General features: G+C 43.4%; 1 protein-coding gene across 2 annotated transcripts; it reads left to right on the forward strand.

The window, feature by feature from the left end:
• The first annotated feature begins 314 nt into the window (after positions 1-314).
• ctdspl2b (CTD (carboxy-terminal domain, RNA polymerase II, polypeptide A) small phosphatase like 2b) lies at positions 315-15,320 on the forward strand. Of its 2 annotated transcripts, none has more exons than XM_083662383.1 (13): positions 315-476; positions 3,214-3,408; positions 5,299-5,428; positions 6,625-6,774; positions 7,110-7,358; positions 7,522-7,618; positions 8,567-8,678; positions 8,855-8,941; positions 9,849-9,911; positions 10,010-10,089; positions 10,388-10,514; positions 10,937-11,032; positions 11,350-15,320. In XM_083662383.1, the coding sequence occupies exons 2-13, from the start codon at positions 3,238-3,240 to the stop codon at positions 11,413-11,415; spliced, it is 1,428 nt and encodes a 475-aa protein (XP_083518509.1). In that variant the 5' UTR covers positions 315-476; positions 3,214-3,237; the 3' UTR covers positions 11,416-15,320. The 2 variants fall into 2 exon arrangements, with proteins under 2 accessions (XP_083518509.1, XP_083518510.1); XM_083662384.1 differs by lacking the exon at positions 315-476 and adding an exon at positions 2,563-2,593.
• The last annotated feature ends 659 nt before the right edge of the window (positions 15,321-15,979 follow it).

The raw sequence follows: 15,979 nt of genomic DNA on the forward strand, positions 1-15,979 counted from the left end.
TTCATGTCAATTGTCAATTGTGATACAGTGCATTGTTAATGATACAGATGTAGAAATGAGACAGGTTTTCTCATTGAATCGTGTTACCCCCCACGAATCTTATGAACTAAACGTGTATGTTGAGTGTGTGCCGCATGCAACTATCTTCTTAGATTTGATCACAATCATTCATTGACGTTTCTCTCAAATGTACACCTGTATGTTGTTCAGTGACAAAAGCGAGAAGCTGTTGGCTTCAGGCTTGTGTTTTTCAGAGACCAGGGGGTGTGTCTGTGTCCATACGGGTCTCTGCCTGGGAGAGAGAGTGAGCATAGGCGGGAAATGGCGCCTGCTAACACAACGGAGTGTCATTTCGGAGACGGCCCTTGAGTAGCTACACGGGAAAGTCGGATCAGATCACGAAAACAACCGCTGCCTATGTTGTGGCGGTTGTCGCTCTTGAATCGTTATCTTCAGATACTGCGGACCACTGTCAAGTAAGTGGGTAACTAACGCTATTCGTGCCAATAGGTCTTCGGCGTGCGGTCGATGTAATGTTACGTTAGCTAACGACAGAATAAATATTTTCCTTCTTGCCTCTATGCACATCTGTTAGCCCGAAGCTGTTTTGCAAGAACGCTCGGTACTGTTCATGCTAGTTGCTAAGCTAATGCTAGCTGCTAAAACATCACGGCCTATGACGGACCTGGCTAATCCCCGGAATATTTGGTTGGCTCGTCAATAACGTTAGCTCATTTTAGCTTGTTGCTACGAGATGTTATTACTATGCGTGCCATTATAACGAACGTAACGTTAGTAGATTGTTAGTCAACTGAAATGATCTGGTGTTTGAACGCACAATTAATGTTCGCGTTAGTTACCGTAAGTAACCAGTTTAACGTCAAATATTTTGGCTAGCGTTAAGGCTAACATCCATTGGCATTCCATAACTTTCCAACTTTGCTAGGTTAGCTGGCGTTTTCCATCAAATACCGATGTCCCTCCCAGCCATGTCCAGAAATCTCGCCGTTAGCGGCAACATTAAGCGTTAGGTAGCGATGAAGATTGTCAGATAAAATGGGCATCTGATTAATAACTGACGTGAGGTTCACATCACGTTCAGGTAGCCTTGTTGACTTGACGTCAACTTGGTCACTGATCCGAGACAGTCAAACTGCTCAGTAACGTTACAGTGCGACGTTAGCCTGCTAATTCCCGTTAACGTTACGCTGGTTTCGTTTAATAGCATTGTTATTTTGCTAACTAGCTTAGGCTCAAATCCCGTGCGAACGTTTGCTAACATGTCGTTCCCGTGCTGACTTGTCAGTGTAATGTAGTAACGCTACATGAAATGCCACTCTGATCCTGCCTGAGAGTTACGGGTTATTCCGCTAGTTCACATGATGCTGCATAGCTAAGCTACATCAACTCCCGGCAGCTAACGTTAACGCTAAATCACCAACTCCTCGTAGTTCCTTTAACGTTAGCGCTAGCTAGCCTTTTAACTAGTATAAGGTGCACTGATCGAGGTTAACGTTAAATATAACTCGCGGTGAAGCAATACCGTAACTGCTCATGTTTCAGCTTTTACAAACGTTAACGTAGTGTGATGAACACGATCGTAGCATTAATTGGCTAGATGCGCCAGCTGGCTAAGGTTGTAATGCTGCTAAGCTCATATTTAATTCCGTGCTAAGCTAGAACCCACAGTTAAAGCCAGTTAACGTTGGTCAATTTGAGAAACTCGACAGGCTTTCGATCGAGAGGGCCTGGTTCCCCCTCAGATGTCTTGCCATGGCTAACATTAGCTAGCTTGCTAGTATTCGTATTGGCATGCATGTTCTCATTTCCCGCTCACTTGTTCGTACCTAGCTATGTGCAGCATGATCCTTGGTTGCTGCTGATTGCAAAGAAAGATGGATATTCCATCATGGTAAAGATGTAGCTGTCATGACAACTTTCGCAAGGTGTGATATATTTTTGTATCTTTTTTTTTTTTTGCATCACTACCCCCCTCGCGTTTGCATCATTGGACTTGCTTTCATGGAAGTATCGACTTTGACAGAGACCCACGAATGTTACTTTGAAATTGTACGTTAGTTATAACTCACCAAATGTTAATGCTAAATGTTAGCAAAGCATACATTGCAAACCAGAAGCTCTCACTCTGAAGATATCATTAGTTGCAATAGCGGTTACATAACTTGTTAGGATGACAACAATATTACTGAACCTAACGAGGACTGACACTTGCATCATTTAGCAATAGCTCTGAAGTGGAGTTTTATTGCCACTGTTACCGTTTTTTGGTCTCTTCACCACAAAGATGTGTATTTTTAATGCATTGAACAAGACCCTGTTCCTGCCTGCCTACTACTTTGATGCTAACGTTTGTTCACTCTAGCACTTTAGGTGCCTCTTTAAAAGTGTGTTTGTGGTTGAGCAGGAGCATGCACACCTCCTGTGCTTCATGGGGTACATACACCCTGTGGAAATGTAAAGCAGATGCTAGCTGAGATGTCTCTGTGTGGATTGAGAGGGTGCAGTTGTGAGTTTGTGCTTTCATTCTGACAGGTCCTGGATATGTCCAGACACATTTTCAGCCAGTTCTTACGTAAGCATAAGGGGCTGGTATGCTCCACTGAAGATTTGCGCTTACTGTGAATAGTTGTTTCTGTTCGTGCACCACCAGAACAGCACTGAGCAGTTCTTTCCTTTCTGCTGGGGAATGATCAGTGTATTTCTCTCACATAATATCTTCAGTTCAGCCAAATTCCAAAATCTTTGTCAGCGCTGATGTTGTATTTTTGTTGTCTCAAATGTACCGCTGATCTTGCATGTAACTACAGGGAGTCTTTCTATAATGTGTAGAATAAGATGTTGGGTAGATCTTTTTGAGTGTACAAATGGGACTGAAACCAGCTGTGGCTGCCATGATCCACTGTGATGTAAGTGAAATGGGATCCTGAATGCAACCAGATGTTGGCGGCAATTTGTGTGCTAGTATTGCCCCACTACTACACATCCTAGTCTACTCTATATACACCACCAACTTTGCCATTTTAAAACAATTGAGGCCTTTAGAATAACCAGTTTGTCCATGTATGTATGTAGTTGTTTTGCGTCAAAACTCGCCAACACCAAATTTGCTTCCTTGACTTTTTGGTACAGTTTGTATTGTAACATTTTCTTCTCTTCTCTCCCGTGCTCCTTACGTCTTATTTCCTACAACAGCCTTACATGTGACTGCAAAAAACGATGAGGCTGAGAATGCGTAAGGCGTCTCAGCAGTCGAACCCCAGCCTGGCAGCCCGCTCGTCCCGGACCAAGCGGAGGCACTCAGAAGTAGAAGAGGACCCTCCTCCTCCTAGCCGTGGGAGGGGCTTGCTTTCCACCATCAAGAAGTTCATCAGAGGCAATGCTGTTAAGGTAACTTAACTACGTCTGTGATCACCTCAATTCACAAGGTGGCGGAGTGTTGTTGTGCCACTTCAACAATGGCTGCCACTCAAGTCGTCTTTTGGAGACGAGTATTGTAGCTGAAGAAGCCCTCCATCAACTCCCCGTGGGTGTTAGTTTGACATTAATTCACCTAAGCGTTCCTTTGGTCAGCCATGTCTTCTTTTTAGCGCTGTGTTCTCCCAGTGTCGGATGTAAATCCAGTGTTTGTCAGTGGCGAGTGTCATGTTTCTCTACAAATGTCTGCTGGAATGCTGCAGCTTGTCTGAGAACTCGGGCTTGGTTCTAATTTTAGCCACTGGCTCACAGAGTTGGTGTGCAGGGACAGGAGGTAGTAACTAGTGGAAAAGTCTAAGTCAGCTGAAAGAACATTTCCTCTCTCAAACTGTGTGTGTGTGTGTGTGGGGGGGGGGATGTATTGTTTTGCTGTTTACTATGAAATACATTTTGCTACACAGATTTTGAGTGTGTAATGGATGCTGGTTTAGCAAACAAACTCCTTGGCTCCGTTCCTGGCTGCAACTAGCCCATAAACACAGATAGGCTTTTGATTGTATACAATGTTAATTGAGATTGTATCTGAAAGAAGTGGCCTGATTGTCTGCTACTGTCAGGAGAAGAGCAAACAAGGGCAATTAATCAAATGAAGCTGATGAAATTACAGGATATAAAGGTTTTGTGAAGCAAGCTGATTGGCTGCTTTGAATCCCAGAGTCGGTTAGGGAAAGTGAATAAGTAATGATCTCCCCTCAATAAACAACTACTTGTAGTGCCCTTGAGCAAGGCACTTTAACCCCCAGCTCTTCCAGTGGAGCGGCTCAGTCACCAACATCAGAAGATGATGTTTTTAGTGGGAAATTCCCAGGTCTAAATGTGTAGCTATGAATATGAAGCAGGGTGTTGCTGGAAAACAGTGTGCACGCTCAGTCAGCTGTCAGCTGTCCCTGGAAAAAAACCTTTTAGCAATTGAACATTTGGAGTTTTGTTTCATGTTTGTTCTGCTGTTGTCTTTTTCTTCTTCTATCTTTAAATCTTGCCTCTTTTTTTAAAGGTTGGCTTTACCGATAATCAACCCACTTTGTATCATATATCATCTCGGTAATATGAGCACATGGGCAGTGTTTACCTTGGCTCTCTGTTTACCTCATGGAGAAAAATCCTCCTGCAGAAACTCCGCCCTGCCAGCTGCAAGCCATTAAGACTCGTTAAATGCTCTCCATGGATGTGCGCATACTTTCAAAAAATACAAAGAAACAATAGCAGCCGCCCTCAGAGAGCAGATTCTGCCTCTCCAGCAGAACTTCTGCAGCTCCGTTGTGACGTAAAACGCGCCACAGCGGCGCACTTTGCCAGAGGAGGAAATGGGAGATCTCCGTGAGCAAAACGGAGAGAGGAGGTAAACACTCTGCATGTGCTTATATTACCGAGATTATTCATGATAAAAAGTGGGTTGATTATCGGTAAAGCCATCCTCGGCCAGTCGTTACGAAGGTGTCACTCGTTACGTTATGAAGGTGTCACTCGTTATGAAGGTGTAACTCGTTATGAAGGTGTAACTCGTTATGAAGAGGTGTAACTCATTTGATCAATCCAGGCTTTCTGTTTAGGATTAGAGCAGCGGTTCCCAACCTTTTCCAACTCGGGTCCCACTTGAAAATGTTTTCATGGCCGACCTCCGACCCCATAAAAAATATGGAGGCCACAACGTATCATTTATTGTGTGCTCTTGTTGTCTATAAACTATGCATGCAACATCTCACAAACACACTTAAGTTTAGGGATGGGAGTGACTGTTAGAATTCTCAGGTCCCCCAAATTGACTTTTGAAATCTTGTCTTGCTCTGCTTGTGGCCCCTTCAGGTGCAACAGGAGAACCCAGCCAAGAAGACACGCCTCCACTGTGATGTGGACAACAACCTGATCACCTCCACACCCCCCGGCACCAACACCCCCCGCAGGACTATCAACAGGAGAGGCTCTGTCAATGGACGTGAGTCTGAGTCACTCGTCTTTAGGGATGGGTACCGTTAACGTACACCGGTTCTAAATTGGTATCGTTTCCTGATTGGTCAATCCCGGAGTGTCAATAAGCGTCTCGACGAACCCCCTAATGAGATGACACAGCTGCCAGCATCAGGAAGCAATTACATTTGACGTTGCTTAACTGCATTTTTACCCTCCTGTCCCATCATGCTACAGTACGCTTGCGACAGGAAAAAGCAGACTACTACTAAATACTTAAAAATATCAGTAGTATATCTGGAAGAAAACCAGCTCCAAACTAGCATTTGACCCCAGAGAGATGCCTGCAGCCGGCCGGGAGTCAAAAATGATATGTGTCGCTCTGCAACAAACTTTGCTCTGCTTTGGTGAAGCTGACTTGTTTTCTGAAAGAATATTATGTTGATTTTGCAAACTCTGAATACAGAAGAACAACAGACGGTGTTGTTATCTTTAACCTACCTGTAATGTTAGCGTTAGCTTGCAGCAAAAGATATCCAGCCGCTCAGCACAGGGTAAGTTGTCGGCTGTTTAAGTACGGGATAATCAACGACTAGGTGTGCATTATACGATTTTAATGCACGCCGCAGGCATCTGGGATAACTTTGTTTGCCTAGCAACACTAGGGGAACCGACTAATACCTGGAACAAGCGTTACCATCCCATCAGCTTCTCATGCAATGGAAACGTTTGCTGTTCCAGTCAATAGGACGTACCTTGGATACGAGCCGGTGAAGCTGCGGTAGCGAGTTGAACAATGTTAGTTGTGCTGTTTGATGTGCTCTGTCCCTGAAGGGAAAGTCGGGCCAGTGCAATGCATTCTGGTTGTTGTAGTAGGATTCCCCCTTAGAGTGAACTACAGCCACTTCCTCCGTTTTCTCTTGTAATAGGACTCCAATTTCAAAAATAATTGCACATTTCTATTACATAGGTGGCCTAGATTTAATAAATACCATATTCACAATGGTGAATATATTATTTCTGCAAAAAAAAAAAAATTAATAATAATAATAATAACAAAATAACTTCACATCTTTTCCATGTCATGTCTTTATTTTTTGCACCAAATTATGGAGAGTAGTATCGATAAGTATCGGTACCGATAAAATCCTAACAATAGCCATCCCCACTAGTCTCTATTTTACATTGGGCTCCAAGTGTAACCCTGTGAACTCTTCCCTACAGAGGCAACCAATCATGACAGGAGTAAGGAGAAGCCCAATGGGAGCCTGGAGGAGACAACAGCTGTTGAGTTGCCCACCAGCCCCCCCAGGACTACCCTACTTGGGACCATCTTCTCTCCCGTCTTCAACTTCTTCTCACCAGCTAAAAATGGTACACATTTTAAATCTGAAGTCAGTCTGTTGGTGGCGTCTGTGTCTAGACACATTTTAAATCTGAAGTCAGTCTGTTGGTGGCGTCTGTGTCTAGACACATTTTAAATCTGAAGTCAGTCTGTTGGTGGCGTCTGTGTCTAGACACATTTTTGTGAACACATCTCAAGAACAATGCATGATAGAACTTAATATTTACCACATGTACCCCCTATAGAGTAGATCTGATTGGGGCACCTTGCTATGTAGCTTTGCATATTGATGAGCGGGAAAGGATGGGACATGTTAGCAGCTCTACTGCATGTTGTCTTTATTTTTTATTTTATTTTGTTCCAGCCTCTTCTGGCTCGGATCCTCCAGACCAGGCGTTGGAAGCAGAGGAGATGGTCAAGCAGGTGGACATAGAGCAGGTGGTGGAGACGCCTACAAGCACAGCCACATCCACGCAGGATCTGTGTCCTGCCACTCACCTCTACTCGGGTGCATCCCAGCTCCCGCCCCTGCGACCCGCCCACATCCCCGAGGCTCCGCCCACGGCGGAGGAGGCAGAACTAGAGGCTGATGCTGACCTTCCACCCCTCACAGGTAGATGGTGCCGCAAAGGAAATGAGTCCCTGAAATGTTTTGTGTGTGTTACATTGGCTTAGTAAGTAATCAAGTCTGTGAGAATTGATTTGCCATCTTGATATTTTGAGTTGCCCAGTCTCATTTTGTTCTTCATATCAATCTCTCCTTGTTGTGGTGCAAGCTCCAGGCTCCAGTCCAGAGATGGCGTATGTGGACGCTCCTCCCACTGCAGTACCAGCAGAGGCCACCTATGAGGAAGACTGGGAAGTGTTTGACCCGTCAGTACAACATTTTGGTTATAAACTTCATCGCTCCAGTCTCTTGTACTGATCGGCCGAGCCACATTCGAAGACCTTATACACCTTATAATCGTATTATTGTTCATTTGAATGATTTCAGGAGAGTTAAAGCAGCTACAGGGAACTTTCACTCGGGTTAGGTTCGTGTTTATTGTAGTGACGCCTGTGGACAAAAGCGGTACTTTTTTCGCCCGGAATGAAAATGCATTTCCTGAGGAACGAGGCTCCTCCCACTGTCGACACCAGGCTGTCAGGCCAGACATAGAGACACTGCGGAGCACGTCATCATTCAGAAACTCCCCCTCCAATCCTGGCATTCTCCTATGTCACGTGCATGGTCGCGTGTTGCACACAAAGGTCATATATACGGAAGATGAACACTCCAACTTCCTTGACAGCTAGATCCACATTTTTCTTCTCGCCAATTCTCAATGGCTTCCTTGTTTTGCTCGGGAGTACAAAAAAACTTTAACTGGTGATTTTTTACATGTGTTGTGTGCGCAGCCCACCACACAACAGCTTTTAGCTATGTTTAATTCAAGGAAAATGACGCTGGTGTATGGAAGTGAACGGAGCAATTTCTCCCGTGATGGGCGTGGCCTATTTCATGCAGTGTCTCTATGGCTTCTCTGAGAGTCTGTTTGATTGACTGCATAAGGTTGACGTCACTGAAAACCCAGGGATGTGATCTAAAATAGCTCGACTTTAAACTGCACCTCTTATGCATTTAGTGTAAGGGTGCTAACAATCAAAACCTGAACGTCGGGATTTCCCCTTTAGTGGTGGGTCATTCTACTGGATTCAGATTCAATGCGTCTTGCATGAGGTTTTGTTGATAGGATCTGTGTGAGAACATATTTCAGTATAATGTGGTTTGACGAGCTTTTTAAAATGGACAAAATGCACGTGTGATGCTTTCATCCATAGGTATTTCTTCATCAAGCATGTCCCTCCGCTGACAGAAGAGCAGCTGACTCGTAAGCCAGCCCTGCCTCTGAAGACCCGCAGCACTCCTGAGTTCTCCCTGGTCCTAGACCTGGTCAGTTACCACAGACACGTCTACCCTCACAGCTCCTTCCATATCACAAGATTTCTATTTTGTTTGTCCTTGTGTTTTTGTTGATTTCAAGTCTGTTGTAATTTAAAATCAGACTTCATACAGAGGATCTCGTATTTGTTTCTTCTACCAACTGTTGCTCCCTTCTGCTCATTCAGGACGAGACGTTGGTTCACTGCAGTTTAAATGAACTGGAAGATGCAGCACTTACCTTCCCTGTCCTCTTTCAGGATGTAATTTACCAGGTAAATGCTGGCTCACAGGTGGATTTCGTGTCTCCATTTTTAGGTTTTCCATGTTGCCACTAGAGGGGGCTAAAGTCACATTTGTCAAATGGTGTGGAGCCCAACCAGGATCGTGTAACTCAGTGATACTCAACTTGTGGCCCATGTTAGGGTGCAGAGTGGTCCCATGTTAGGGTGCAGAGTGGTCCATGTTAGGGTGCAGAGTGGTCCATGTTAGGGTGCAGAGTGGTCCATGTTAGGGTGCAGAGTGGTCCATGTTAGGGTGCAGAGTGGCCCATGTTAGGGTGCAGAGTGGTCCATGTTAGGGTGCAGAGTGGTCCCATGTTAGGGTGCAGAGTGGTCCATGTTAGGGTGCAGAGTGGTCCATGTTAGGGTGCAGAGTGGTCCATGTTAGGGTGCAGAGTGGTCCCCCGACCATTTTCTAATTCACAATGAAAACTATCAAGTTTGACTGAGCTCCAGCTAAATTCTCAAATATCGCCACCTGCTCACCACCCAGGTACTTATATGTATTAACTTAACCTATCCTGTGTGCACAAAATTGTCAGAGTAAACTCTGGCTGACGACCCAAATACCTACAATCCACTACAGAAAATTTTATATTATTAATGTGTGTACATTAACTGGCCCCTGGCCTCCTGTCACTTTGCAAAAGTGGCCCCCGGGCGAAGCAAGTTGAGTATCCCTGCTGTAACTGATCCTAACATCTCAAAATGTGCCCTGCAGCCAGTATAAGATCATATTACTGCTGAATGTCTCCAATATGACAAAACATAACCCAAATTAATATTACATTACCCAAGATGCACCTTGCTTTAGCTCCATTCACCCACAATGATGTTACGTGCAGTAAACCTTATATTAGGGAGAAATGTGTGGTTACCAATGGTCTGTCTCCTTCTCAAGGTCTATGTGCGCCTGAGGCCCTTTTTCAGAGAGTTCCTGGAACGCATGTCTCAAATCTATGAGGTAAATGCAACTTGTTGCTATTGTTCTTATATCAAACTTAATAGTGTCAAATCTGACTACGGTAGTTTAATGCTGTTTATCTCCTTCCTTCCCTCTAGATTATCCTCTTCACAGCCTCTAAAAAGGTCTATGCAGACAAACTGCTGAACATTTTGGATCCTAAGAAGCAGCTCGTGAGGTGAGCTTTTTTATTCTTATTTGTGACCGAGTCATATTTACGCAAAACAAACTCCAAAGGCAGTGCAAGCATGAGTATCACTGCATACCACATGACAAGACCTGTGCACATGACCTGTGCATACCACATGACAGTGCAAGCATGAGTGGAAAAAGAGGAAGAGCTTAAAAAAGCTGACTAAGCCACAAAGAGGTGTCGGTGTTGTGGTTTTGTTGAATTATTGATTCCGGAGACCTGCTCATTGATTTGAGTTTGTCTCGTGTGTTTTTCTTCCTCCTCCTCCTCACTGTAACTATAGACACAGGTTGTTCCGGGAACATTGTGTCTGTGTCCAGGGGAACTACATCAAGGACCTGAACATCTTAGGCAGAGACCTGTCAAAGACCATCATCATTGACAATTCACCACAAGCCTTTGCATATCAGGTGAACACTTCAACTAAACATGAACACTCTGGGACATTCATATTTCATATTGCGCCCCCCCCCCCTCTCTCTCTCTCTCTCTCCCCCAATGTGCATTTTAGTCTATGCTTATTAGACGAGGTGGAAAGAAGTTACCGCTTTTATCCAGCAGATGGCAAAATTAATTTGTGTTGAGGTTGAAGGGTAGTTTAGTTTATTTCAATAAAGTTGTTATTATATGCTGAAATAAAGCAAACAGGGGGGAAAAATAAGGAAACAATAAGTCATGGCTTGTGAAGCATTGAGGAAACCCAGCCCTAGTTGTCACCAAACTCAGGCAAAGGTAGAAATGTTTTAGAAGATAAAAAAAATTGAGGGAAAATATACATATTAGACAGTTAATTACTTATGTCGCCACAACTGACAATTTCCTTCCCCAACAGCTTTCCAATGGGATTCCCATAGAGAGTTGGTTTATGGACAAGAATGACAATGAGTTGCTGAAGCTGGTCCCTTTCCTGGAGAAGCTGGTTGAGATGGTAAGATGTTTACTCACTAATGTAGTCACGATGTAGCGGTCAGTAAAACATCAATGCTATTATTAAGTAAGATCTTAGCCATATTGACAATGGATGGGTTTCCCAAAAGCGTCTTAGCGCTAAGAAGCTTCTTAGACCCTTCTTAAGGCTTCACGGGAGGGGTCTAAGAAGCTTCTTAGCACTAAGAAGCTTTTGGGAAACCCGGCCAATGTATGTTAACATCAAGTAAGATCTCAGCATTTCAAGTCCTTGGTAAAGTTTGGTCACTAATCTCCTTCTCTCTTGCCGTTGATTCTCACGCCTGCTGGACTTCTCAGAACGAGGATGTGCGCCCGCACGTTCAAAACAGGTTCCGCCTGCACGACCTGTTGCCCCCTGACTGAGCCATATTATGGACTCTTTAACGGGACGACAGAAGAAAAAAGACTGAAAAGAACGAGCGTGTAAAAAGCCCCTCTTCGGATTACAAACTATAACATTTTGCCATTACTGTTAAAATTTTAGCCTTTTTTCCTCTTTATTTTTTTAACCCGCGTTGCTTTTAAAACTGCGACAACTTCAAAAGAAAAACGTTTTTGAAGGAAGATCTGGGTGAAATTTTCTAAATCTCCACATGTATAGATGAAATCGCATACTATGGACAAGCCCAGGTAGACTCCTCTTTTTTGTTGACTGACTCAAGTCGTGGAGCTGGATTTAGTCTCCATGCTGATAAAGAGGTCTTGGTGCTGGCTGAGTGGATATGAACATGCCACCTGGTAAAGAGGATCTCCGACCCCGACCTAGTCGCGAAAACCCAACCCCCTGGTGCTCGCGCTGTTGAGACTGATTCATAATGACACACTCTGGCTACAGACCAACTACAACAGGAATGACTGGCCTGTCAAATCATCTGTATGTGTGTGTTTACCCCCCCCCCCCCCCCACACACACACACACACATTTTGTGTTTGTCAAATTTATAAATCTGTAGCCTTTAAAATAATTATGCATTCCTCTGTAGCTGAGTCATGTTTCTATTGTTGGGCTGTTTTTTTCTGGTAAAACTGGTGTTTCATTCTTTGTAAACTCATAGTGTTTTCGAATTGTATTTTATTTTTCTTCTGTTTGTAAGATTTGATATTTAAAATAGGTCATCTTAAGTTTATCCTAAGCCTGAGAATGGGCGATAGTCCACTAAGTCAAATGAAATGAAATCCAGGACTTCAAATATTGTTTTGTTCTTGGTCATATGGGTTTAAAACAATGTGGGGGTTTCACTGTGGACGGCTTGTTAATTAATACATCATAGGATTGAAAATCTGCTTAGCTGTAATTTGACATAAAGGTTTGAGGGCATTCATTCATTTTCAAAGTGATATGTGTCAAAGTTAACCTTTTCTTTTTTTTAATAGTATTTGATTTGTCATTTTTGTAATCGGTATTGTCTTTACTCCTAATCAAGTATTGTGGCTAAATCAGAGCTCTGTTTCTTTTTTGTTATTCTGTGTTTTTGATGGCTATGTCAGTAGCATTTGGAGTAATGTAGCACATCTCTGCCAGTGTCTCCAGAAGTCTACCCAGGGTAGAGATCTGTGTCCAGAAGACCCTGTACCAGCATCTACCCAGGGTAGAGATCTGTGTCCAGAAGACCCTGTACCAGAAGTCTACCCAGGGTAGAGATCTGTGTCCAGAAGACCCTGTACCAGCATCTACCCAGGGTAGAGATCTGTGTCCAGAAGACCCTGTACCAGCAACATATACTGTTTCAAGTCAGCCTCACGACTGTGCTGTACATCCCGACTGCCCCCTCTACCTGTCTCTTTGATTTTATATTTTTACTCTGTACTTTTAAAAAGCATTTTTTTTCCTTTTTAAATGCAGTTTAAAGCATTGCTTTTAAGAATGGTAACTATATGAATGTGTTTCTGCCCTGGTTCGGCTTCCACACTTTTGCGAAATTGACATTTTACTTCTCTGGTGTTTCAAAATGTTTTCATTTAGTGAAAACAAACGATAGGAAGCAGTGTGAATTTAGTCTTGGTCTCCTTACAAGCCTAAAACTCTTGGAGGTGTAGACTAAAATCCAACGAGCCGTCATCACAGAAGTCTGTTTTCTGTCATGGGCCCAACTCTATCCAATCCACCGTGAACAGGGCTAAATACAGAGGTGAGTAAACTATCCCAACTGTTTCCCCTCATTGATTGATATTGATCTGAAAATAGGTGATTAAACTCTCTGCCTCATTTCAAACAGGTGGGTAAACTGCGTTTACTCGCCTTTACCCTCCTCTACGCCCCTGACCGTGAAACGGTTCCTCAGAAAGTTGAGAACAACCAGGAGTTATTTTAGTCTCCTCATAACCATTTTGCCTTTTGGCTCTTATGTTCATCGTTGAACTGTATTTCAGGTCCTGTTCGGTTAGGATCAAGTTGTGTTTTGAAGTTCTAGCAAACGTGTGTTTGGGTCTGCCTGGGTCGCCTGCATGGGTGCCATACGATTCCTCTCGCTGTGGCATTTCCAATGCTCTCTCGTTCCCCTCCCAGTGTTTAGATAGAAAGAGACAATCAGGCCACAAAGCTCAGCAGAGAGCAGATACAGATATGTAGAGAGAATCCGGATTCTTTTGCTCTGTGTGCAGTATATATATATATATATATATATATATATATATATATATATATATATATATATATATGTATGTTGCAGTTGTACTGTGATTCCATTTAGTTGTGCCCCCATGAATAGATTTTGTCGGGTGTGTTTTCCTCCCCCTGCTACTCTGCCGGTTGTGCTGAAGAGATGCTCTGCAAAGTCGTTCAATGCCCTCCTGCTCTCTTGCCTTTCTCACCAGAAACCAGTAGCTCCTCCAGAACCTACAATTGGTTTGTACTAAAGTAATTGTTACAGGGCACAATGTTGTTTATTCAGACATAATGTTATGAGTAGACATGTCCAGACTATGAATGTAAATTATACATGGGGGTAAAGTCTTAAGTCTGATATCCCTGTATCTTCTCTCCTTGCCACCTTAATTATTTTAAGAGGATCAGTTTTTCCTCTGTTTAAATATATATATATTAATATATATATATATTAATATATATGTGATTTTGAGGAGGCAAAAGGAAGATGAAAAATGTCTTGAGACTCCACCATGGTAGCCCCCCTCCCCCACACAGTTTCACCTTCCTAACTGCCATGCCATCACCAAGTATGCAAGCCTCACCAGCCTGCGGTGTGAGAGGCAGCCTCACCAGCCTGCGGTGTGAGAGGCAGCCTCACCAGCCTGCGGTGTGAGAGGCAGCCTCACCAGCCTGCGGTGTGAGAGGCAGCCTCACCAGCCTGCGGTGTGAGAGGCAGCCTCACCAGCCTGCGGTGTGAGAGGCAGCCTCACCAGCCTGCGGTGTGAGAGGCAGCCTATGCAGACAGTGTGTGAGAGGCAGCCTCACCAGCCTGCGGTGTGAGAGGCAGCCTCACCAGCCTGCGGTGTGAGAGGCAGCCTCACCAGCCTGAGGTGTGAGAGGCAGCCTATGCAGACAGTGTGTGCTCACGTCCTCAGCCGGTTTACCACTCCAGATGATTGTGAAACATCAGTCAGGGCTTGTTTTTGAAGGATTGGTGGGAGGTGTTTGGTTATTTTCAATCCAGCTCATTTTTTTTAATGTGCATTACCAGATTATTGTACAATGAGTGTTGTACAATACATGCAGCTTCATGTTAAAAAAAAAAATCCTTAAAGTAAGGAAAATCTTTTGTATTTTTGTTTTCAAAAGGCATGTCATATCTACTTTTTAAATGTATTAATGAAGATTTAACTTTACATCAGATGGAGTGTTCCCCCCCCCCCCTTTTTTTCTTACAAATATCTGTCTGTATGTTTAGTTTAGCGCAATGTCACTGAACTGTTAAACTTAGCATGTAGAGAATACAGCTTGCTTTGTGGGAAAGTCCTGAATTAAATTTTAATCATGGCACTTTTTTCTGCAGAAGAGAGCGACTGTGTTCATGAATTATTTTTTTCCCCTCAATCTCTGTGAAGCCATTTGACTTGCAGGAATTGTTATTTGTGCTGAAGATGTATTTAAAAATGCTTGAAGACATCTTTTGCTATTGTAAAGTGTACATACAGTTACAATGAATTTCTGAAAGAAAGTTTTAAAGTTAAAACCCTCTTGCATGCCCCTTGTTTTCATTTCTGTCTTCTTGACTGTGACGAATGAGACATTCTGATTAGAATATGAATCAAGATAGTCACAAAGGAATTGATATTCCTTTATTCCCCAGCCCTCTTTCAAAAGCTGCTGTCCAGTTCTGTTTACACACCCATAATTAACAAAAATAAACCGAATTTCGGGCCTATATTCTTAAATTGTTTCAATTAAGAATAGTTTCACTCATTTGTGCACTATGTTTTTTTATATAGGCTATAAAAGCATGGTGACTTAATATGGTCATTATTTGTACTGCTTTTTCCCCTGAAATGTTCTCAACCCAATTTCAAGCTGATTCAAAGTTCACAGAGTTCATGCGCAGGTCTGGAAAATGTGGGTAAGTTTGACACATTTCTCTTAGGAATTACAATGACTTGTGAGTTTGGAAATTGCACAAAACCGTAAAAGCAAAGCATGGGAAAATACGATTACAATTTAAGGCTAATTGTCGATGTGCAGATGAATGTTCATTCTGTCAGGCGACTCTGGACAACAAAATCAGTACTGTGTGGCTGTTCTGAGATCCTTCACAAACCACCTAATAAAGATAGGATCTTGCGGTAACAATACTACATTTTATTGAGCCTAATTAGCCCTGAATAGGCACACTTCTCAGCAGATGTCATGTTAAAGCGGCGGCAGGCAGCAGTCTGCCAGCCGGCGGGTGTCTGGCTGTCGGTTGGGGGGCGGCTCAGGTTTCAGACGCAGCGCTGAGAGGAGTTAATCAACACGCTCAATTAATATTTCAGGACT

This window comes from Poromitra crassiceps, assembly GCF_964638095.1.
Source record: "Poromitra crassiceps genome assembly, chromosome: 28".
Classification (NCBI taxonomy): domain Eukaryota; kingdom Metazoa; phylum Chordata; class Actinopteri; order Beryciformes; family Melamphaidae; genus Poromitra; species Poromitra crassiceps.